This window comes from Mobula birostris, chromosome 10 (genome assembly GCF_030028105.1).
Source record: "Mobula birostris isolate sMobBir1 chromosome 10, sMobBir1.hap1, whole genome shotgun sequence".
NCBI lineage: Eukaryota > Metazoa > Chordata > Chondrichthyes > Myliobatiformes > Myliobatidae > Mobula > Mobula birostris.
Genome location: NC_092379.1, coordinates 52,661,272 through 52,686,154, shown reverse-complemented (window position 1 = coordinate 52,686,154; position 24,883 = coordinate 52,661,272). Strand labels below are relative to the sequence as shown.

Sequence of the window (24,883 nt, the reverse complement as noted above, 5' to 3'; positions counted from 1 at the left end):
TTACAGAGAAAGGTTGAATAGGTTAGGACTTTGTTCCCTGGAGCGTAGAAGAACGAGGGGAGATTTGACAGAGGTATATAAAATTATGATGGGTATAGATAGAGAGAATGCAAGCAGGCTTTTTCCACTGAGGCAAGGGGAGAAAGAAACCAGAGGACATGGGTTAAGGGTGAAGGGGGAAAAGTTTAAAGGGAACATTAGGGGGGGCTTCTTCACACAGAGAGTGGTGGGAGTGTGGAATGAGCTGCCAGACGAGGTGGTAAATGCAGGTTCTTTTTGAACACTTAATAATTTGAACAGATACATGGATGGGAGGTGTATGGACGGATATGGTCCGTGTGCAGGTCAGTGGGACTAGGCAGAAAGTGGTTCGGCACAGCCAAGAAGGGCCAAAAGGTAGATTTTCTGTGGGTTTTTTTTCTATTCTAATTGCACTTGCATGCTGGGCCCAGGCCAAGACCTCTGAAATGATAAGAGAGGAATTTAAAGTTGCTGACTCTCCCCACCTCTGATCCTCCAATGAGAACTGGCTCATGGATCTCTGGTTTCCTGAAGTCAATAATCATCTCCTTGGTCTTGCTGACATTGAGTAAGAGATTGTTGTTTTGGCATCACTCAACCAGATTTTCAATCTCCTTCCGAACTTTTAGTGCGTATGCGCCGGTCGTGCATGCAGCCTGGTACAGCGGTTCCGATCTATTCTTACTTTCTTCTTCTTACTTTTTAATTTACATTTTTTTTCGTATTTTTTTTCTCACGGTAACACGTCGAAGCTGCATCCTCTCTAACATGCTGGTAGAGAGAGTTTTATTTGGGTTTTCTTTAGCGCTGGAAATGGTTATATCCCAACACACGGGACAGAAGCAAGGTCGCATTGTGTATTTCATGGACCAGCAAAGACCAGCCGGCTTAGCGAACAGAGTGGTGGACACCCCTGCTGAAATCCAGAGGAAAACACACAGAGGGGGATCACAAAGCTGAGGAAAGAGGACCGGGTCGAGACAACAGAGACTTTTGGAGAATAGGAGTTCGGTGGGTAATACCGTTCCGGCTGACCGGCAGTACACTGAGAGCGGTAAGCGTAAAGGAGTTTCATGCTTACTGATCTGGTTAACAACAGATGGTGCAATCCGGGGTATATTACGATCAAGGAACGTGTTTGCAGACTGGATACTGAACTTTTTACTGTTGGACTTCAGCCACATTCCACTGTGATACAACACTTGGCGGCACGGAGGTCGTTCCTGCCTGTGGCCATCGAACGTGCAGCTCCTCCCGTGGAGGGTCAGATGCCCTGAGCCAATAGACTGGTCCTGGACTTATTTTCCATCTGGCATAGTTTGCATTTTGGTGTTTGATTGTTGTGGTTTTTGTACTGCTATATTTACGCTCTATTCTTAGTTGGTGCGGCTGTATTGTAACAAAACCAAATTTCCCTCGGGATTAATAAAGTATATCTATCTATCTATCTAGCTATGTTGATTCATCACAACCTTTGATTCAGCCAACGACAGAGGGGTCATCAGCAAACTTGAATATGGCATTGGAGCTGTGCTTAGCTTCACAGTCTTAAGTGTAAAGCGAGTAGAGCAGGGTCTAGGCACACAGCCCTGTGGGGCACTTGTGCTGATTCAGATTGTGGAGGAAATGTTGTTGCCAATCTGAACTGACTGGTCTGCAAGTGAAGAAATCCAGGATCCAATTGCACAAGGAGGTATTAAGGCCAAGGTCTTGAAGCTGATTGATTAGCTTAGAGTGGATGATGGGATTGAATGCTGAACTATAGTTATAAAGGGCATCCCGATGTATGCACCTTTGCAGTCCGGATGTTCCAGGGTTGGGTGAAGAGCCAATGAGATGGCATCTGCTGTGGGCCTGTTGCTCCAGTAGGCAAATTCTCAGCGAGTTGATAAATTGATATGTTTCATCACCAACTTCTCAAAATACTTTACTGTGGATGTAAGTGCTGCTGGAGGATAGTCGTTGAGGCAGGTTACCACGTTCTTCATATGCACCAGTACAATTCAAGACTGCCTGAAACAGGTGGATACAGCAGACTGCCAAAACGAGGAGTTAAAGGTCTCAGTGAACATTCTAGCCAGTTAATCAGCACAGGACTTTAGTACTTGGCCAGGTACCTTGTCCAGGCCGGATGCTTTTCTGGGTTGTCCCTCATAAAGGCTGCTTTCATGTTGACCTCAGAGGCTGAAGTCACAGGATCATCGGGAGCTGTAGGAGTTCATGATGGCTCCTCAATGTTTTGATGGTCAAAACAAGCACAGAAGACAATGAGCTCATCTAGAAGTGAAGCCCTTTTGTCAGCTTTGTTGCTCGATTTAACTTTATAAGAGGCGATGGTATTCAAACCCTGCCTGAACTATCAAGCATCCTTTGTTGATTCAAATTTAATCCTGAATTGCCACTGCTCATGAGATGGCTTCCTAGACATCGTACCTGGACCTCTTGTAACTTTCTTGGTCACCAGACTTGAATGCCTCGAATCTGGCCCTCATCAGATTCATGGGTTCTGCAGATCAATAAGTTGTGCAAAAAGAAAGGAAAGTAGTGGGGGAGTATTCAGAAATGTTATGGTGGAGGGGAGAAGCTGTTCCTAAAGCATTGGGTGTCTTCTCCACCTCTTTTCTGATGATAATAATGAAAAAAGGAATTGTCCTGGATGGTGAGAGTCCTCAATGATGGCTGGTGCCTTCCTGAGACATCACTTTTTAAACACCAGTGTGAACACTAAGGAGACACCACATACCTGCCCCGTGAGTGCAGAGATTTACTTCGTCACCCAATCTAGTGAAACACCAGAGTTCACAGTTCAAATGCTGCATGCTGGATATTTAAGCGTCACAAGTTGAGTTGCAAGTTCATGAGGCACTGTTGGCATCAGACTCTGTTGTTATTGCTGCTGCTCATCACATTCAGAACTGAGTCCTGGTCCCTGGACATTGTTGAGGTTCGTTCCACTGTTGTTAGTCTATAACCAGAGTGCACTATAATACTGTAGATCTGTGACAAATAAAACATTTCTATTTTAAATTCTGTGTCATGGGTTTTTACTGTCTATGCAACACATTCTACAGTACAGAAGCCATTCAGCCCAGCTGGTCACACAATACAACATCGGTTTCTATTAAATCCATCCTTGTTGTTCACCCCATTTTCCTCCCTATGGTGATAGGTTCCAAATGGGCACCTCAATTTGAAGTTTACCCTGACTTGCTGAAGGAGGTGATGAGGTCACTTGAATTATGTCACAGATGTTTCCCGTCCCTCGAACCTTAGGACGTAGAAACCTTTGGCCCTAAGATCCCACCCATCCATCCAGCACCCTCTTTGACTTTCTACTATCAGGCAGGAGACACTGATGATGCATAAAATTGAGAACGGTCAGGATGGGAGACAGTTTCTTCCCTCATGCCATTAGTCTTCTGGACTCCCTGCCGCATCATATTTGAAGTGTCACTGGTTAATCTGTTCCGTAGCTTACAGTATTTAATTTATGCACTTTAGTTCATTATTCATGCATAATTCTTCTGTAGATTTTATCCTTAACTTCATAAATTATTGTATGTTGCATGTGTTATACGTACTGCTGTGCTTTACAGCCTGATTTGGAGAAACGTTGTCTCATTTCTATATACATTATATGATTATATACATTGTAGACATGGTATAGTTAAATCACAATAAACGACTTGAAAGAACATCTTGGGTTGCTTAATTCCTTATTCAACTTCTTGGGTCATTTTTACTGCTTCCAAAGGGCTGCCTCTCACACAGCTGGGTCATTACTATACAACACTGTCTTTAAAGTCGGAGACGAGAGCGGGGAGCCCTCAGATTGAAGTGCAATGGAGCAGGGTCAGAAACACTGAGGTGGAGGGAATCGGGACAAGAAGGATGTGGCAACGAATGACTGGATTGGAACCTTTTGGCAGAGCGCTGCCAGTCCTTGCAGACGCTTTCAATGGCACTATGGTCACCCAAACATTTCAGCGCTTCCGCCATCTGTGATACGAAACGAATCTCAGGGCTGTATATGGTGACATTATATGTACTTTGATAATAAACTTTGAACTTTGCTACGCGATCCAAATGCGCAGGCGCCGAGAGCCGTAGGTTGCGCAGGAGAACACGCATGCGCTGAGTGGATGAAACGCTGTGGGAAGGTCAGCGGCAGGTAGGAGCGGGGTTCCGGGCGAGGGTTCAATTATGGTCGGGGTGCTCGCCTCATTTGAGGGACAATTGCTGCAAATTGCTCTCTGTATATCTGAAATAATTCTTGGTATCCTCTTTAATATTAATTAGCTAGCTTGCCTTCATGTTTCAACTTTTTTCTCCTTATTACCATTTTATTTGTCTTCTGTTGGTTTTTAAGAAGCTTCTCATTCCTTTAAATTCCCACTAAGTTTTGGTCTATTATATGCTCTCTCTTTGCTTTTATGTTTGCTTTGACTTCCCTTGTCAGCCATGCTTGCTTCATCCTCCCTTCATCTTTCCTGCAGCTTCCAAATTGTTCCCAGAAACTTCAGTCATTGCTGCTCTGCCGTCATTGCTGCTAATGTCTCCTTCCAATCAGTTTTGGCCAACTTCTCTCTGATGCCTTTGTATTTCCCTTTACTCCACTGTAATATGGATACATCTGACTTTAGCTTCTCCCCCGAAACTGCAGGGTGAATTCTATCATATTATGATCACTGCCTCCTGAAGATTCCTTTACCTTAAGCTCCGTAATCAAATCTGGTTCATTACACAAGTGGTCCCGAACCACCGGGCTGCAAAGATGTGCTACTGGGCCGAGAGGAAACAATATGATTTGGCGATATGAAACAGTACGAGTCAGCTGCACCTTTCCTCATTCCCTGTCACACACTGTTAAACTTGAACACCCCGCCCCCCGGTTGGCCGGTCCACAAGGATATTGTCAATAGTAAACCGGTCCATGGTGCGTAAAGGTTGGGGACCCCTGCATTACACAAAATACAAACCAGAATTCTGTTTACCCTCGTGGGCTCAACCACAAGCAGCTCCAAAAGGCCATCTCATGGACATTCAACAAATTCTTTTTCTGGGGATCCAGCACCAACCTGATTTTCCCAATCTATCTGCATATTGAAATCCCCCATGACCATCATCATCATGGCTCCATCTGTCCAGGTAGACAGTGGATGCGCCCGTCCGTGGCGCAGACCTGGGCGATAAATATGGAGATCCTGGGCTGCCCAGACATCAAGATCCCCCTAACCTTGTCCCTTTTTACATGCCTTTGCTATCTCTGATTGTAATTTGTACCCCACATCCTGGCTACTGGTCAGAGGCCTGTGTATAACACCCTTCAGGGTCCTTTCCCCCTCGCCGAACAAAATCGTTGACTCACATTTGGTTCTTCAGTAAATAGCCTTCGTTCAGTGTCGTCTGGTTCTGGATCCTCTGGCACTGAGGCCATTTTTTCTGCTATTCTTCCTGAATAAATAATGATATCAAACACCTCTGTCCTGGATAACAAGTGACACCAAGCACACCACAAATCTACTGCACATTCAGTTTTGGTCGCTTCATTCTGTAATGAACGTGGAAGCTTCAGAGAAAGTGTAGAGAAAATTCACCGGGATGCTGTTTAGATTAGACACTGTGTCTTATGAGAAAAGTTTGAGTGAGTTGGAACTTTTCTCCTTGGCGCAAAGGAGGATGAGGCATGGCTTGACAGAGGTCTGTAAAATGAGAAGCAGCTTAGATAGAGTGGACAATCATTTTCCCCTCGGGTGGCAATGGCTAATACGAGAGGGTATAATTTTAAGGTGATTGGAATAAAGTATGGGGGAGGGCTTCAGAAGTAGGTTTTATTTACTCAGAGTGATGAGTACATAAATGCGGTGGCAGGGAGGGGGTAGAAGCAGATACATTACAGACATTTAATAAACTTAGCTCGGCATACAAGTGAAAGGAAAATAGAGGGCTATGGGGAATGGAAGGGTTAGATTAATCTTGGAGAAGGTTTAGCAGTCGGCACAACATTGTGGGCCAAAGGGCCCATACTGTACTATACTGTTCTATCTTCCCTCCTAATGGAGAGAGGCAAACTGAGCCAAGCCACAGTCAGAATACTGGGCAGAAATCACCCATTCTGATACCGACACAAAAACAGAGGAGTTAATGCCGAGTCTGGATTCCTGAGCCATGCACAGTTAAAGATGAGATGACGTTCTTCTTACTTGGGTTGAACTTCTCTGTAATAGTGTGATCAGAGCTCACTCTAAAGACTGAAATGATTTCATCTGACATGCTGTCCTTCACACATTGCTGTCTTTTATAAACTTATTACAGGGTAGAAAAGGCAAAAGGATTTGTGTACGGCAATCTCAAACACATCACAGTTCTGTGTCTATGAATTCCTCAGCACTTGAATGCCTCTGATCTCTGAATGTGGAGGAGGATGAGGTGCTTGAGAAGAGAACACAGCAGTCACAGCAAGAACCGGAATGCATGTTTAGTATAGGGGTGAGATTTGGATGAACATTCTGGAGATAAATCTTGTAAATTGTCTTCAATTTATTGAAGGAGTGAGCAGATATCAATCCATCAGTTGTCGGTCCTTGGAAAAGATGCATCTCTTCCCAGCTGGAAATGTGCATCTGTTTTCTGTCTAAAATGAAGTTTTCTGTTTCAACATCTCATTGAAACCATTGGCCTTGTGAACACTCCAGCACGTCCTCACCATACATCAGACGCTCAACTGCTTGAAGCTTGGGAGGGATCTACTATGTCATCTGATCTGATGAGATGCCAGAGGCTTCAAAGCAGGGAGAAATCATTCACCTGCTCGGAGTGTGGAAAGGGATTCACTCAGTCATCGAAACTCATAAGGCACCAGCTAGTTCACACCACGGAGAGGCCATTCACCTGCTCCCAGTGCGGGAAGGGATTCATTGATTCTTCTGACCTTCGAATACACCACCGGGTTCACACCGGGGAGAGGCCATTCACCTGCTCCACATGTGGGAAGGGATTCATTACATCTTCTCTGCTACTGAGACACCAGCGGGTTCACACAGGGGAGAGACCTTTTACCTGCTCTGTGTGTCGGAAGCGATTCATTCAGTCGTCCCACTTGCAGGCACACCAGCGGGTGCACACCAGGGAGACGCCTTTCACCTGCTTTCAGCGTGGGAAGGGATTCACTGAGTCATCCGACCTGCAAGTACACCAGCAAGCTCACACCCTGGAGAGGACATACACTTGTTCCGAGTGTGGGAAGGAATTTACTCAGTCTTTCCAGCTGATGAGGCACCAGCAAGTTCACACTGGAGAGAGGCTGTTCATCTGCTCCGAGTGTGGGAAGGGATTCACTCATCCATCCCATCTGATGAGGCACCAGGGAGTTCACATGAAGAAGAACCTTTCACCTGATCCATGTGAGGGAGAAGGGATTCTTTCAGTCCTGTGAGCTTCTGAGGCACCAGCGAGCTCACAGTGTCTAAAGACCATTCACCTGCTGTGTGGGAAGGGATTCATTCAGTCAACCGACCTGCTGATGCACCAGAGAATTCACATATCAGCAAATTCACACTTGGGAGAGTCCATTTACCTGCTCTGTGTTTGGGAGAGGATTCACGATCTCATCCCAACTGATGAGACACCAGGGTGTTCACACTAAGCAGACTGTATACTCCTGTCCTGTGTGTGCAAAGAAATTTAATCAATGAATTCACACTGCAGAAAAAAATAAGCTGCATGCTGTATGTTTCATCATCACAGCTGCTGAGTCCAGCTGTAAGTTCATGACCGATTGTTGTGCCAGATTCTGCAGTTATTGTAGCTGCTTATCACACTCAGGACTGAACCCTAGTCTCTGGGCATTGTTGGGGTTCCTTCCACTGTCGTTAGTCTTTGTCTAGACTGGACTTTAATGTTGCTGATCTCTGACCATTAAAACATTTTTACAGTATTTAAAATCCTGTGTCACAGGTTCTCACTGTCTATGCAACACAATGTATAGTGCTGAGGCCAGTCAGCCCAGCTGGTCCCTGCCAGTGTTTCTATTCCACACCAATCCTAGTAAACCCATCCCTCAGGTTCAACTCATGCTCCTCCCTGTGGTGACAGGCTCCAGCTGGTCACCACTGTGGGTGAAGAGTTTTCCCTTGAATTTGCTGCATGACTTTCTGCAGACTGAAACAGACAATGAGCTCACTGGAGTTATGTCACAGCTATTCCTTGTCCCTCAAACCTCTGAGCCGAGGAAGAGTGTCACTGGCTGTTAATCTCTGTATTCCCTGCTCTTTCCAACGTTATGGGTAATTTTCACTGCTTCCCTGTGTCTCACACTACTGAGTTGTTACAAACACAAGAGATTCTGCAGATGCTTGAAATCCAGAGTAACACACACAAATTGCTGGAGGAACTCAGCAGGTCAGGCAGCTTCTAAGGAAATGAATGAACAGTCGAAGTTTCAGACCCAGATCTTTCTTCAGGACTGGAACAGAAGGGGGAAGGTGCCAGAATAAAAAGATAGGGGGAGGGGATGGAGGACTAGCCAGAAGGTGAAAGGTGAAGCCAGGTAGCTGAGAAAGGTAAAGGGCTGTAGAAGGTGAAAGGTCAGAGTGGGGAATAGAAGGGAGAAGGGAAACAAAATTACCGGAAGGAGAAATGGATGTTCATTTCATCAGGTTGGAGGCTACCTGGAAGGAATATGAGGTGTTGCTCCTCCACTCTGAGAGTGGCCACATCATGGCAAAAGTGGAGCGACATGTGGAAATGGGAATAGGAATTAAAATGGTTAGCTACTAGGAAATTCCGCTTTCAAAGTGGTCCTCCCGATTACACCAGGTCTCACCAATGTAGAGGAGGCTGCATCGGGACCTCTGGATACAATAGATGACCCCAACAGATTTGCAGGTGAAGTCCTGCCTCTCCTGAAAGGTCTGTTTGGGGCCTTGAATGGAGGTGAGTGGGAAGGTGTAGCGTTTCTGTCGCTTGCAGGCATTTGTGTCAGGAGGGAGATTAGCGGGGAGGGACGAATGGACAAGGGAATCTCGGAGTTAACGATCCCTGTGGAAAGCAGAGAGTTGGGGTGGGTAACGATCATGAAAATCCATGATACACCCACAAGTATTCAGAAGCAAAATCTTTGTTGTCGAGTGTACTAACTAAATAAAGGAATATATAAACACCCAAATCGGTTGCTATAAACTGTATTAAACAACCCAGCAAGAGTCAAGAATTTCAATACTTGGTTATGCTTCTCTCATTCTTCTTGGCCACACCCTACCAAGTTATCCAAAGTAACAATATTACTTCCCCGAGTCTACTTCTCTCCCACTCATATGGCCGACATTCCAATAATTCGTGAGACTGTACTGTGTCTGGAAGATGACACTGTCTACAATCACCTGAACTATGTTTACCAAGTGGCATTTAAACCAGTATGGCCAAGCCTAAGCTGAGTAATTATAACTTCCTCCCTACTGGCCCTCCTCTCCTCACCTCCAAAGTGAAATACTGTGAACCTTTTTTCTGAATTCCATACAAGTATCTCCCCTACAATTGTGTATCCCACAGGCCCTGCCATATCGAGAGAACATAGTCCTTAATTAAAACTTTGCCTGCCGTTAGTTAGAGGAATATCAACGTCAACAACACAGACTGTCACAGACTGTTTAGCCAGCCTGCTGACTACTCACTTCCTTCCACCCCCACGTGAGCTGGGATCCACTGAAAGCAGATACACTCCGAAATACTGCAGATGTAATAATGTTTGTCTAACTTCCGACAAAACATCTGGACAACTATTGGACAGACCCAGCTTTAGACTACACAACACAGAGACGGAATCAGAACAGATAATAACCCATTTAGGCTGTATGTACTCTTATCCACGGCAATGCAAGAAGGATTGCCACCATTTCAATAGCATAAGCTGAAAGTTTATTAGGTAACGTTTTTCTAATTGACATCTGAAATTTTGGGACATAGACTGTTGCACTGGTGTTATGAGACACCGGGTCATCAAAGCCATCTGTGAACACTAGAACCACTCCATAATATTGATGATGTATATATAGAGTCATCACTCCCTCTTCAGATACATTCCAGGCACGTTCTGACAGTCTCTCCTGAAGAGTCAAATCTACCCCAGGTAAATGTTCTGACAGCCTCTCCTGAAGAATCAAATCTACCCTAGGTAGAGGAAATCACCAGGGAGGAATAATGGAGCACAGGTCATATTGGACAGAGCATGTTCTCTGCCTGATCATTTCCTTCCCACCCAAAACTGCAAATCCTGCAATCCTGATGTTCACAACAATCCTTCAATATATTCTCAGCTGGATGAGCATCCTTGTGATCACTGAGGTGTACCCAATAATTCACAGCTATCTGTAATCTTTGTAAATGCAATGGCATCTGACCCACTTCCACCTGCGGAGCAGAGACGGGTGACCGAGGGATACGACAAGACAGACATAGAGCCTGGGCTTGAAGAACATCCAGTGATTTCAAAAGTGAGGGGGTGCCAAACCCATAATCTGAAACTGTTCTAATCAATTAATAGTAGAAAGTAATCGTAGATACACATTTAGCCCCTCTTCAATCATATCCCACCAAACACCGAGGCATGTTAAGGACAGCCTTACATCTCCCAAGTATTTTATTGACATGGTGCTTCCATATAAATTTCACATCAATTCACATCGGTGGATACCATAGGGTCTTTTAAGAGACTCCTGGACAGGTACATGGAGCTTAGAAAAATAGAGGGCTGTGGGTAACCCTAGGTAATTTCTAAGGTAAGGACATGTTTTGTTTTGTGGGCCAAAGGGCCTGTATTGTGCTGTAGATTTTCTCTGTTTCTATCTCCCAGGTATTTTATTGACGAGGTGCTTCCATGTAAGTTTCACATTTATTCACATACTAATCACTGACACTTGTTCCAATGTCTGTCCACGCAGTCCAAGATCAACAATGGGCCTATTGATCTGTTTACTAAAACAAATAACCTGAATTCTTGCCGCTGTGAACTTAAACCCCCACTGCTCACCCCATTTCTCCAATTCCTGTACAGCAGCCTGAACTTATTCATTATAATGTTTATATTCCTGCCCCTTTTCCATACAGCCCTGTGATCAGCATACAGGGACTTGGAAATGTTAGGATCAACTTTATAAAAAATTATCATTTATCATCATATTAAACAGGACAACAAACACTCCATCGTGGAGGACTATTATCTATAAATAAACCTTACAATACTCTTTGCACACACTGACCTGTATGATCCTCTGAAACAACAAATCTTTAACTCAATTACACATTTCTCCACCCATTCGGGTTTTACAGATTTATCAACAGTCCCTCCTCCTAAAGCACATCATAAGCCTTCTCAATATCAAGGAAGATACCACTACAACCTCACCCTTAACCCGTGCTTTTCTAATATCATATTCTAGACATCATCATCTCCATAAGTTTACACAAGTCAATGAAATTGTCCTGTAACTAACAGGCTCTGACCGTTCTTCGCCTGGTTTCAGGTCTGGAATTAATACTGCTAACTGGTGGAGGGCATCCAGCAGTCCAACTTTGATTGAACAAATCTACAACCATTTGAAACTTTCTCTCTGACATATGGGAAAACATTCAATAACAAAGCCCATCTTTTCCTGGAGACACATGTTTAATCCTAGAAAGTAATTGTTTGAGTTCAGATAATGAAAGCTCCACATCAAACACTGAATCAATACGTTGCCTATCCTCAGTAATCCCAGGATTATTGTCAAGAAAAGCCCTGCTATTTGGATTAGCCTCTTCACTAGGTTTCTCAGAACTGTGCACTTTCACAAAAGCTTCAGAACATAAAACTGGAAGGACTCTGCTCTGTCACACGCCTCCCATCTTCCGAATCAGACCCCCCACTTCACCTATTGGGATCTCTCTAACAATACTGCTACAGTATTTCCTCCACAACTCTCATTTTGCACACTTCAGTTTTCCTAACCACTGCTTGTGCCCCTTTATACAGAACCAAATATTCCATAGAATAAAACTTCCAAAGTTTCTCAAAGGCCTTTTTCAATTCTTCACTGCCTGAGCACAGGATGTCTACCAAGGCACAACCTTTCCCCTGCCATAACCGGCTACTTTAGGGATTGTGTCTGCAGCTACTTTTTTTTCCACAGGACATTACTAAAACACTCAAAATAATTACCAATATCCCCTCTAAATGACTATACTGCAACTTCTCCTCGCATAATTTCTCACATGTATGCAGTTCTGCACACCTGAGCTTCCGAAAGGGAAAGAAGAGCTCACTGTTCTGTACAGTTCCACTCCTATCAGTAACGATCACTCCCTAACAAACCCTTTTCATAAACACAAACAACACGAATTCTGCAGATGCTGCAAATTCAAGCAACACACATCAAAGTTGCTGGTGAACGCAGTAGGCCAGGCAGCATCTGTAGGAAGAGGTACAGTCGACGTTTCAGGCCGAGACCCTTCGTCAGGACGTCATAAATATCCCACTCTGCAATACCAGTAATAGTATCAGATCAATAACAGATATTGATCTTTGTGAAATTACACCAAGGAGTTACTATTCAAAAAATGCTCCAACACTAGCATTGGTTGTACTGCTACTCCACAATGTACTGGGTTCAGTAAAATCAGCACACCAAACCAGCCTCTGAGTCCTATGACTTCAACAGTTTCCAACACTACAGAGATGAATTTATCACAGGGATTATAAAATAATTACCTCTATTTTCCCACATTTCTCCCATATTTCTACCACCACAAACTCATAAGGTTTGCCCACTGCCTGCCCTACACCCTGTCCCATGTTTGATACAAGTAGTCACACAACCCTCAGCACCTGAATCCCGTTCCCTCATAATACATCATCTCCCTGTAAAGCAAAATCCAAATGAGTCTTTAACCGAGTCTCATCCTAATATATTGATGCAGCTATTATAAAAGGCAGGACAGCAACTATAGTTCATTTGGAGTTTCAGGAAATTTCATTTGTCACCTAAAACACTTGAAAATTTCTGCAGATATTCTGTGGAGAGCATTCAGACAGGCTGTATCAGTGTCTGGTATGGGGTGGTGTGGGGCTACTGCACAGGATCAAAGTAAGTTGCAGAGAGTTATTGAATTAGTCAGCTCCATCATGAGCACTAGCCTCTGTAGTATCCAGGATATCTTTAAGGAGCGGTGCCTCAGAAAAGTGCCGTCTATCTGATAAAGTTTAAGGGAATGGGGGATTCTCAGATCCCTGTAAACAATGGACTCGGTACTGACTATGTCTGTGACTGCAGTGTGTTTGAATAATGTCTCACAGCTGCTTTCTTTGGAGCAAGATAAGGGTTAAGGTTCGTCCAGATCCACATAAGATGTCTCTGGGCTTTTCACACCTTTTGATTTTGACAAAAAGCAGTACCTGATGGAAATTAGACAGAACATTGCTTTCTTAATTAAAACACAAATTTGACTTATCTTTGTAATTATGTTGTGGCTCCAGCAAACCAGGTAGGACATTCCTTACTTTAATTCAGGTGGCTGGGGTGTCGATCAAACTGATTGTTCATTGTATCAGTAGTCCATTGACTTGGCCGGAATAATTATCAAACTGATTGTTCATTGTATCAATAGTCCATTGACTTGGCCGGAATAATTATCAAACTGATTGTTCATTGTATCAGTAGTCCATTGACTTGGCCGGAATAATTATCAAACTGATTGTTCATTGTATCAGTAGTCCATTGACTTGGCCGGAATAATTATCAAACTGATTGTTCATTGGTATCAATAGTCCATTGACTTGGCCGGAATAATTATCAAACTGATTGTTCATTGGTATCAATAGTCCATTGACTTGGCCGGAATAATTATCAAACTGATTGTTCATTGTATCAGTAGTCCATTGACTTGGCCGGAATAATTATCAAACTGATTGTTCATTGGTATTAATAGTCTATTGACTTGGCCGGAATAATTATCAAACTGATTGTTCATTGTGTCAGTAGTCCATTGACTTGGCCGGAATAATTATCAAACTGATTGTTCATTGTATCAGTAGTCCATTGACTTGGCCGGAATAATTATCAAACTGATTGTTCATTGGTATCAATAGTCCATTGACTTGGCCGGAATAATTATCAAACTGATTGTTCATTGGTATCAATAGTCCATTGACTTGGCCGGAATAATTATCAAACTGATTGTTCATTGGTATCAATAGTCCATTGACTTGGCCGGAGTAATTATCAAACTGATTGTTCATTGTATCAATAGTCCATTGACTTGGCCGGAATAATTATCAAACTGATTGTTCATTGGTATCAATAGTCCATTGACTTGGCCGGAATAATTATCAAACTGATTGTTCATTGTATCAGTAGTCCATTGACATGGCCGGAATAATTATCAAACTGATTGTTCATTGTATCAATAGTCCATTGACTTGGCCGGAATGGTTATCAAGCTGATTGTTCTTTGTATCAATAGTCCATTGACTTGGCCGGAATAATTATCAAACTGATTGTTCATTGTATCAGTAGTCCATTGACATGGCCGGAATAATTATCAAACTGATTGTTCATTGTATCAATAGTCCATTGACTTGGCCGGAATGGTTATCAAGCTGATTGTTCTTTGTATCAATAGTCCATTGACTTGGCTGGAATAATTATCAAACTGATTGTTCATTGGTATCAGTAGTCCATTGACTTGGCCGGAATAATTATCAAACTGATTGTTCATTGTATCAGTAGTCCATTGACTTGGCCGGAATAATTATCAAACTGATTGTTCATTGTATCAATAGTCCATTGACTTGGCCGGAATGGTTATCAAGCTGATTGTTCTTTGTATCAATAGTCCATTGACTTGGCTGGAATAATTATCAAACTGATTGTTCATTTGTATCGGTGGCCTTATAACTTCTGACAATTCTGACATCAGGCAGTGAATTTGCTGCACCGCTGGGGAGATGAGAACATTTCTCTCCCTGATGTCGGGTCTAAGTTCACTCGCTGGCTGAGCTCGAAGGAATAAACAGGTGAAAAGATAAGTAACGATCTTCTTGTGCTGTCGTTATTTGATCCAGCAAAGTTACGTTTACAAACCTCCTTAAGGACCCCAACTACCCAGTTCTTACTGTTACCATCAGTACCATCAGAAAGGAGGTACAGAAGCCTGAAGGCACACACTCAGTGATTTAGGAACAGCTTTTTCCCCTCTGCCATTCAATTTCTGAATGGACAATTAACCCATGGACACAACCTCACTAATTTTTTTACTCACAGTCAGACTCTTGGCATTCCACTGTAAAATAGTGAGCACCATTGGGCAAGAGACAGTTAACTGAGAGCTCCACCCTGTAACACCTCACTTACTATCTCGAACAACAATCCTGCAATGCCAAGAAATTTATCTGCAGCCATAAAAACCACAAATCTTATCTTATCTCCCTTCAAAGATTTATGAGTAATAAATGGGTGAGCCAGACAAACAATTTCTTGTTGGACAGGGGTTCAGGGTACAAGCCTCTCACCCTTATCAATTTCCTTGACTCTCTGCAAGGCTTCAGCATACGACATAGCAGACTGCAGGCTCACCCGCTGAACTTTAACCACTACGCGGCCTCCATATACAGCACCAGCTTCCCATCCACAATGACAACATTTCAGCTCACCACAGCTTCCATAGTCATGTTCACCACCACACCTGCTGCACCGTTTCTTCCCACGGCACACAGCAGCTACAGGTCCAACTTTCTACAGTTAAAACATCTCAGGCAGTACATACACCTGGACTCCATAATTCATAAAACCTAACGAACACTCTAATTGGCAATGAAATACCATCAAATTTAACTATAATTGAGAGATTATCGCTACCTACTCCATCCTGAAACTTTTTTTTAAACCTTTTTGCTTCCATCACATTTTCAACTTTCAAATTCTCTTATCTGGTCCATTGAAAATCTAGACAAGAGCAACTTCCGATATCACTCCACTGTCTTTCCATGAACAGTGACATAACTACACTCCTACCACCAACGGATTTCAAAGCCAAGGCTCTGTCCCTTCGTGTAACATCACTACATATCACCAGCATCTTCCCACCTCGAACCAAATAAGCACCAACTCTATCCCCAGTGCTTTTTTTTAAGATCAGAAATTAACTGAATTGGATTAAGAGAACTACTGGGAGCAGAGTCAAGCTTCATCAATATCTTAAATTTCTGTTGCCTCTTCTTTCCAATATCACACCATTCCTTGCCATCACCAAGTTTGCTCCCTTCTCTATGTTCCTGCTTTCTCCTATGTCCTTTGACTACCTGCCAGGCGTTATCCTCCTCCCTGCTTCTGTCACCATTCTCCATCTCCCACTCACTTCTTGCCTCACTTTCAGTTCCTGTCACCTCCTCTCCACTTACAGCTCCAGAAGTTAATCTTGTCCATTGGAAATCAGACTTCCACTGCAGTATTCTAAATCCCATTACTTACCTTCACAAGAAGACTGAAATACAGATACCCTACCCATCAGAGGCTCATTCAAAGCTTCCCACGTAACACCAGTTAAACCAAAAAACTTTTCTGCAACTTTCATAATTTAAGTTTTCTCAGTATGACATTCCTGAGCAGTACAATTCACCACATCTGTTACAAGCATCACAAACCTCATGTTATCCACAAGTAAATTAAATGAACTCTGATGTTGACATACATCCACTGACTTCACAATCTGGTCTCAAAACGGTAATACTTTATCAACAATACTTTTGCAAGGCTCTGCATAAGACACACCCAACTGTACTTTAACCTGTTCAACTGCAGTTGCCTTCTTAAACACTTCACATCCGCTGTAAGCTGCACTTTCTTCTCCTCCACAATTACATCAGTTTAACTTGACACTTCATACTGATGCCACCCCCCCCACACACACACACACACACACACTTACTACACCTTCGTTTCCCATGACATACTGCAGGAACATGCCCACATCTTTGCATTTAGAATAACTAAGTGGAGATTGAATATAAGCTTGTACACTATAATTACCTCAAGGTAACATTATCAGGGAGTTTCACCTCAACAAAATAAATCAATACACTATCCACCTTTTCCCATTTCTAAATACTTTCAATCTCTTTACCTCCTTAACCTTACTTCTCAATAAATGAGATTGAACCTGCTCTATTGAAATCTACACCGGAACCCAGTACCGCTATTTTCATAATTTTTTTTTAACAAGCAAGGTCTTCAAACGTAATGCCTTCTCACATTTTTTAAATCTTACAAACGCTTAACACTTTCCGATTTACCGAAGTACGAGCATAATCTAAATCCCCTATAGCAGATTTCAACTCTCTCGTTAACTTAATCAGATTGATGGAAGAGGCTTGACCCGGGTCCAATTTAAACAATACCTTAGAGTCTTCCCTTATTTCGAAAATTCCCCTCTTCCTCTCCATCAGTAGAAATCACCCAATATTATGTGTCTTTTTCTGTTTTACGGACTTCATTCCAACCTCCTTCCGTCAATCCGTACTCTCCCCCAATCTCCGTTTCTGGTTCCTTTTCCAGATCCTCCTGGTTACCCGAACCTACAGTGCTTCCAAATAGTCCCGCATGTTAGCAGCGCAAGTCTTTTGCGGGCGGCCGCGGGAGTCGATGATAGATGTTTCCAATGGCACCAGCCTTACCCAGAAATCTCCGCGCTGCAGAAAGCGCCGGCTGTGATTCTAGTGCGCAGGTGCAAAGAGCCACAGGTCGGAGTCTCAGAAGCGCGCATGCGCCCAGTGGACAATAGGCTTCCAAGGATTGGCAGCAGGTAGGAATGGGCTCCGAGCGGGTTTTCATCAGCAGCGGGGCCCGCGTAACCCTCAGCCCCACCCCGGGACAATCGCTGTGAACTCCGGACCCACCGCGGCTCCTCACACTGGGACAGTCCCGGTTATTTTCCCCTCACAGTACGAAATGGGGCACCGGGAGAGGCGGAGGGGGGTGGGGGTGGTTTCTGCTGATGGGCGAAGGTGCTGGCGCCATCTCTTTAACGCATGCGTATCGCCGGGACGGTGACGGGCGGAGCGGTTTCTGGGCTCTGGGCTGTCCTGGGTAAAGGAGCCGCCATGCAAGACTCTGCCCCGATCGCAGGTCATGTTTGGGTGCGCAGGTGGGCGGAATGGGAGCGGGAGGACATTTTACATATTGCTGAGCTTCAGCTATCTAAATCCACGCATTTGGGGCTCAATCATATACATCCGAGTTCATCAGAATCGCGTTTAATATCACCGGCACAGGTCGTGAAATTTGTTAACTTAGCGGCAGCATGGATTGATACCTGGAAATATGATGATGTAACTATTAGTGAAACATGGTTGCAGGAGGGGTGTGATTGGCAACTAAGTATTCCTGGATTTCGTTCCTTCAGGTGTGATAGAATCGGAGGGGCAAGAGGGGGAGGTGTTGCATTGCTTGTCAGAGAAAATATTACAGCAGTGCTTTGGCAGGATAGATTAGAAGGCTCGTCTAGGGAGGCTGTTTGGGTGGAATTGAGGAATGGGAAAGGTGTAGTAACGCATAGGGGTGTATTATAGACCACCTAATGGGGAACAAGAATTGGAGGAGCAAATTTGTAAGGAGATAGCAGATATTTGTAGTAAGCACAAGGTTGTGATTGTGGGAGATTTTAATTTTCCACACATAGACTGGGAAACCCATTCTGTAAAGGGGCTGGATGGTTTGGAGTTCATAAAATATGTGCAAGATAGTTTTTTGCAGCAATACATAGAGGTACCAACTAGAGAAGGGGCAGTGTTGGATCTCCTGTTAGGGAATGAGATAGGTCAGGTGACAGAGTTATGTGTTTAATGCCATTAGTTTCAATATAATTATGAAGAAGGATAGGACTGGACCCAGGGTTGAGGTTTTTGATTGGAGAAAGGCTAACTTTGAGGAGATGTGAAAGGATTTAGAAGGAGTGGATTGGGACAATTTGTTTTATGGGAAGAATGTAATAGAGAAATGGAGGTCATTTAAAGGTGAAATTTTGAGGGTACAGAATCTTTATGTTCCTGTTAGGTTGAAAGGAAAGGTTAAAAGTTTGAGAGAGCCATGGTTTTCAAGGGATATTGGAAACTTGGTTCAGAAAAAGAGAGAGATCTACAATAAATATGGGCAGCTTGGAGTAAGTGAGGTGCTCGAGGAATATAAAGAATGTAAAAAGAATCTTAAGAAAGAAATTAGAAAAGCTAAAAGAAGATATGAGGTTACTTTGCAAGTAAAGTGAAAATAAATCCCAAGGGTTTCTACAGTTATATTAATAGCAAAAGGATAGTGAGGGATAAAATTGGTCCCTTAGAGATTCAGAGTGGACGGCTATGTGCGGAGCCAAAAGAGATGGGGGAGATTTTGAACAATTTCTTTTCTTCGGTATTCACTGAGGAGAAGGATATTGAATTGTGTAAGGTAAGGGAAACAAGTAGGGTAGTTATGGAAAGTATGACGATTAAAGAAGAGGAAGTACAGGGGCTTTTAAGGAATATAAAAGTAGATAAGTCTCTGGGTCCTGACAGGATATTCCATAGGACCTTGAGGGAAGTTAGTGTAGAAATAGCAGGGGCTCTGACAGAAATATTTCAAATGTCTTTAGAAACGGGGATGGTGCCGGAGGATTGACGTATCGCTCATGTTGTTCCATTATTTAAAAAAGGGTTCTAAGAGTGAACCTAGCAATTATCGGCCTGTGAGTTTGACGTCAGTGGTGGGTAAATTGATGGAAAGTATTCTTAGAGATGGTATATATAATTATCTGGATAGACAGGGTCTGATTAGGAACAGTCAACATGGATTTGTGCGTGGAAGTTCATGTTTGACAAATCTTAATGAATTTTTTGAAGAGGTTACTAGGAAAGTTGACGAGGGTAAAGCAGTGGATATTGTCTATATGGACTTTAGGAAGACCTTTGACAAGATTCCACATGGAAGGTTAGTTAGGAAGGTTCAATCGTTAAGTATTAATATTGAAGTAATAAAATGGATTCAGCAGTGGCTGGATGGGATATGCCAGAGAGTAGTGGTGGATAACTGTTTGTCACATTGGAGGCCGGTGACTAGTAGTGTGCCTCAGGGATCTGTACTGGGTCCAATATTGTTTGTCATATATATTAATGATCTGGATGATGGATTGGTAAATTGGATTAGTAAGTTTGCAGATGATACTAAGATAGGTGGAGTTGTGGATAATGAAGTAGGTCTTCAAAGCTTGCAGAGAGATTTGGGCCAGTTAGAAGAGTGGGCTGAAAGATGGCAGATGGAGTTTAATGCTGATAAATGTGAGGTGCATACATGGTAAATGGTAGGGCATTGAAGAATGCTGTAGAACAGAGGGATCTAGGAATAATGGTGCATAGTTCCCTGAAGATGGAATCTCATGTGGATAGGGTGGTGAAGAAAGCTTTTGGTGTGCTGGCCTTTATAAATCAGAGCATTGAGTATAGGAGTTGGGATGTAATGTTGAAATTGTACAAGGCATTGGTAAGGCCAAATTTGGAGTATTGTGTACTGTTCTGGTCACCAAATTATAGGAAAGATGTCAACAAAATAGAGAGAGTACAGAGAAGATTTACTAGAATGTTACCTGGGTTTCATCTCCTAAGTTACAGAGAAAGGTTGAACAAGTTGGGTCTTTATTCTTTGGAGCTTAGAAAATTGAGGGGGGACTTGATAGAGGTATTTAAAATTATGAGGGGGATTGATAGAGTTGACATGGATAGGCTTTTTCCATTGAGAGTGGGGGAGATTCAAACAAGAGGACATGAGTTGAGAGTTAAAGGGCTAAAGTTTAGGGGTAACATGAGGGGGAACTTCTTTACTCAGAGAGTGGTAGCTGTGTGGAACGAGCTTCCAGCAGAAGTGGTTGAGGCAGGTTCGATGTTGTCATTTAAAGTTAAATTGGATAGGTATATGGACAGGAAAGGAATGGAGGGTTTTGGGCTGAGGCGGGTCGGTGGGACTAGGTGAGAGTAAGAGTTCGGCACGGACTAGAAGGGCCGAGATGGCCTGTTTCCGTGCTGTAATTGTTATCTGGTTATAGTGCAATGAAATATATGATAATATAGAAAACTTTGAAAAAGTAAATTACAGTAAGTATATATGTGTATAGTAAATAGTTAACTTTTAAAAAGCGTAGTGCAAAAACCAATAATAAAACAGTGGGGTAGTGTTCATGGGCTCAATGTCCATTTCAAAATCGAATGGCAAAAGGGAAGAAGCTGTTCCTGAATCGCTGAGTGTGTGTCTTCAGACATTTGTACCTCCTTCCTGATGGCAACAATGAGGAGAGGGCATATCCTGGGTGATGGGGGTCCTTAATAACAGGTGCCACCTTTCCTTGTAGATGTCTACGTTAATCTCACATTAAGAGCCTCGAATGAACCTTTCAAACCAGTGTAGTAAGCGATATCCTGACAAATGGAACACAATGGAACATTGACATCAGGGCCCATGTCTTCAACCGGCTGATGTCCAGAGATTTAGTAAATAGTTGAGAGTGTTGTCTAAAAGAAGGTACTAGGTCTGATTTGAAATAAAAAGTTGGTTAGTGCTGTGCAGAGAGGGAGAAAAAAAAACACTTTTATCACTGCTTTTGGATATTCTGCCACTTTTCTATTCTGTCTGAATACTTAAGGACTTTGAACACATCTGTCCTGTGGAAAAAGTGACCGGAAGTATTTGCATCAAAAAATTGCCACATATTTAGAAAACCCCAAAGATAGTCAGAGAATTGGATGTTTGACACGTGCCCAGTTAGAAGATGATGAATTTTCTGTGCACCTTGTGTTGAGCCTCACTCTAACAATCAGCTGACTATAGAGAGTACCATTATCTCATTTCAAATGCTAACCTACACCCATTGATGTCTTTTGTAAACTTCTTTTTACAGGAAACCAAAGAGAAAGGATTTGTGTGCGGTTATCCCAGACACAACAATATGCCAGTTCTGCTGTGCAAGTTGGATCACCAGCACTTGAATGAAATCAGTTTTTGAATGCGAAGGAGGAGATGTTTGAGAAGACAGCACACCAGTCACAGCAAGGGGAATCTGAACACTTGTTTGGCCTACGGTGAGATCTGGATGAACCAATCTGGAGTCAATCCTTGTAAATTAACAACATATTCATTGTTGATCCTCGGAAAAGAAGGCATATCTCATCCCAGTTGGAAACGTGCGTCTGCTTTGTGTCTAAAATGAAGTTGTCTGTTTTAACTTCTCATTGAAACACGTTGGATCCAGGGCTCTTGAGAACTCTCCAGAGTATCTTCACCAGAGACCAGGCACTCAACAGCTTGAAGTGTGGGAGGGATTCACTATGTCGTCTGACCTGATGAATTGCCAGAGAGCTCAAAGCAGAGAGAAATCATTCACCTGCTCCGAGTGTGGAAAAGGATTCACTCGGTCATCCCACCTACGGACACACCAGCGGGTTCACTGTGGTGAGAGGCCGTTTACCTGCTCCATGTGTGGGAAGGGATTCACTCACTCGTCCCACCTGCAGACACACCAGCGAGTTCACACTGGGGAGAGGCAATTCATTTGCTCTGTGTGTGGGAGGGGATATACTCAGTCATCCAGCCTGAAGATACATCAGCGAGTTCACGCCGCAGATAGACCGTTCACCTGCTCCGACTGTGGGAAGGAATTCATTCAGTTGTCCAACCTGAGGACACATCAGAAAATTCACTCTGGGGACAGGCCTTTCACATGTTCCGTGTGTGGGAAGGGATTCATTCGTTCATCCCAACTACGGAAACACAGGCGAGTTCACACTGTAGAGAGGCCATTCACCTGCTCTGAGTGTGGGAAGGGATTTACTGAGTCATCCAACTTGCAGTCACATCAGCGTGTTCACACCGGGGAAAGGCCGTTCACCTGCTCTGTGTGTGGGAAGGGATTCACTCATTCATCCCACGTCATGAGACACCAACGAATTCACACCGGCGAGAGACCATTCATTTGCTCTGTGTGTGGGAAGGGATTCAATCAGTCATCCCACCTGATGATACACCAGCGAGTTCACTCTGGGGAGAGGCCATTCACTTGCACCGTGTGTGGGAAGGGATACATTCAGTCATCAGAACTACTGGCACACCAGCGTGTTCACACCGGGGAGAGGCCGTTCACCTGCTCTGAATGTGGGAAGGGATTCACTCATTCATCCCACCTGATCAGACACCAGCGAGTTCACACTGGGGAGAGGCCATTCATTTGCTCTGTGTGTGGGAAGGGATTCAATCAGTCATCTCACCTGATGATACACCAGCGAGTTCACACTGGGGAGAGGCTGTTCACTTGCACCGTGTGTGGGAAGGGATACATTAAATCATCCGAGCTACTGGCACACCAGTGTGTTCACACTGGGGAAAAGCCATTCACCTGCTCTGAGTGTGGGAAGGGATTCATCCATTCGTCCAACCTGCAAAAACACCAGCGTGTTCACACCGGGGAGAGGCCGTTCATCTGTTCTGAATGTGGGAAGGCATATATTCATCAATCCAACCTGCAGAAACACCAGCAAGTTCACACCGGGCTGAGACCATTCATCTGCTCTCAGTGTGGGAAGGCTTTCACTCAGTCAACCCAGCTTCTGAGGCATCAGCAAGTGCACAACAAGGAGAGGGTTCACACCAGTGTGAGCAAAGAGATTTACTCAGTCATTCCACCTGCTGAAACACCAGCGAGCTCAGAATGGTGAAAAAGTTGAAAAAGTTTCTCTGTGCTGTATTTATAACCATCGCAGTTGCTGGATCTGGTTACAAGTCCGTGTATTCCTCTTGTTGTCCGATTCCACAGTTTCACCAAGGACTGAGCCCCGATCACCCCGGGAGGGGGTTGTTCTGCTATTGCGAGTCTTTAATGAGACTGAAGTTTAATATTCTGGAGAGGGTCCAGAGGAGGTTCACAATGATGATTCCAGGAATAAAAAGATTATCATACGAGGAATGTTTGATGGCTCTGGGTCTGTACTCGCTGGAATTCAGAAGGATGAGGGGGGAATCTCATTGAATCCTTTCGAATGTTGAAAGGACTAGACAGACAAGGTGTGGAAAGGATGTTTCCCATGGTGGGAGAGTCTAGGACAAGAGGGCACAGCCTCAGGATACGGGGTGTTCTTACAAAGCAGGGATGCGGAGAGGTTTCTTTAGCCAGAGGGTGGTGAATTTGTGGAATTTGTTGCCACGGGCAGCTGTGGAGGCCAGGTCATTGGGCATATTTAAGGCAGAGATTGATAGGTTCTTGATTGGACATGGCATCAAAGGTTACGGGGAGAAGGCCAGGAACGCATTGAGGAGGAGAAAAAAAGAGGATCATCCATGATCGAATGTTGGAGCAGACCCAATGGGCCAGATGTCCTAATTCTGCTCCTATATCTTGTGGTCTTATCTGTGACAAAATCGTCAGCGCTATTTTAAACTGTCTTGGGCACTTAGTGAATTTACAGCACACTAAATTTCCATTGGGAGTCGACGCACCCCAGCTCATCTCTGACAGTGTTTGTTCCACGTCACCCTACTCCCAAAGGCTCTGAGATTTCAATATCCAAGTCTGATGTGAGAGCATCCTTTAGAAGGAACAGAACTCCACAGAGAGTGGTGGACATGGCCCAGTCCCTTGCAGGCAATGCCCTCCCCACCACTGGGCACATTTACATGCCACTAAAAGGGGCAGCATCCATCATCAAGGACCTGGCCCCCAACCCCCCCCCCCCACCCCGCCGAGCCAAGCTGTCTTCTCACCACTATCTCACCTCATCAAGTCCAGAGGAGAAGTAGCATTTTAAAAGCAGAATGATGCAACTGTGGCT

General features: G+C 43.8%; 1 protein-coding gene across 1 annotated transcript; it reads left to right on the top strand.

The window, feature by feature from the left end:
- The first annotated feature begins 4,153 nt into the window (after positions 1-4,153).
- On the top strand, positions 4,154-24,017 carry LOC140203681 (uncharacterized). Its single transcript, XM_072269728.1, has 6 exons — positions 4,154-4,192; positions 6,337-7,452; positions 10,871-10,896; positions 17,604-17,850; positions 21,964-22,031; positions 22,275-24,017. The coding sequence occupies exons 2-6, from the start codon at positions 6,773-6,775 to the stop codon at positions 23,771-23,773; spliced, it is 2,520 nt and encodes an 839-aa protein (XP_072125829.1). The 5' UTR covers positions 4,154-4,192; positions 6,337-6,772; the 3' UTR covers positions 23,774-24,017.
- Positions 24,018-24,883: the final 866 nt, after the last annotated feature.

Excerpts from the sequence above, each read along its gene's own strand:
- LOC140203681 (XM_072269728.1), top strand. The coding sequence starts at position 6,773 with ATGTCATCTGATCTGATGAGATGCCAGAGGCTTCAAAGCAGGGAGAAA. Across the intron at positions 10,897-17,603 it reads TATTGACGAGGTGCTTCCAT|ATCCTCCTGGTTACCCGAAC; the intron begins GTAAGTTTCACA and ends TTCCTTTTCCAG. Across the intron at positions 22,032-22,274 it reads ATGCCAGTTCTGCTGTGCAA|TTGTCTGTTTTAACTTCTCA; the intron begins GTTGGATCACCA and ends TCTAAAATGAAG.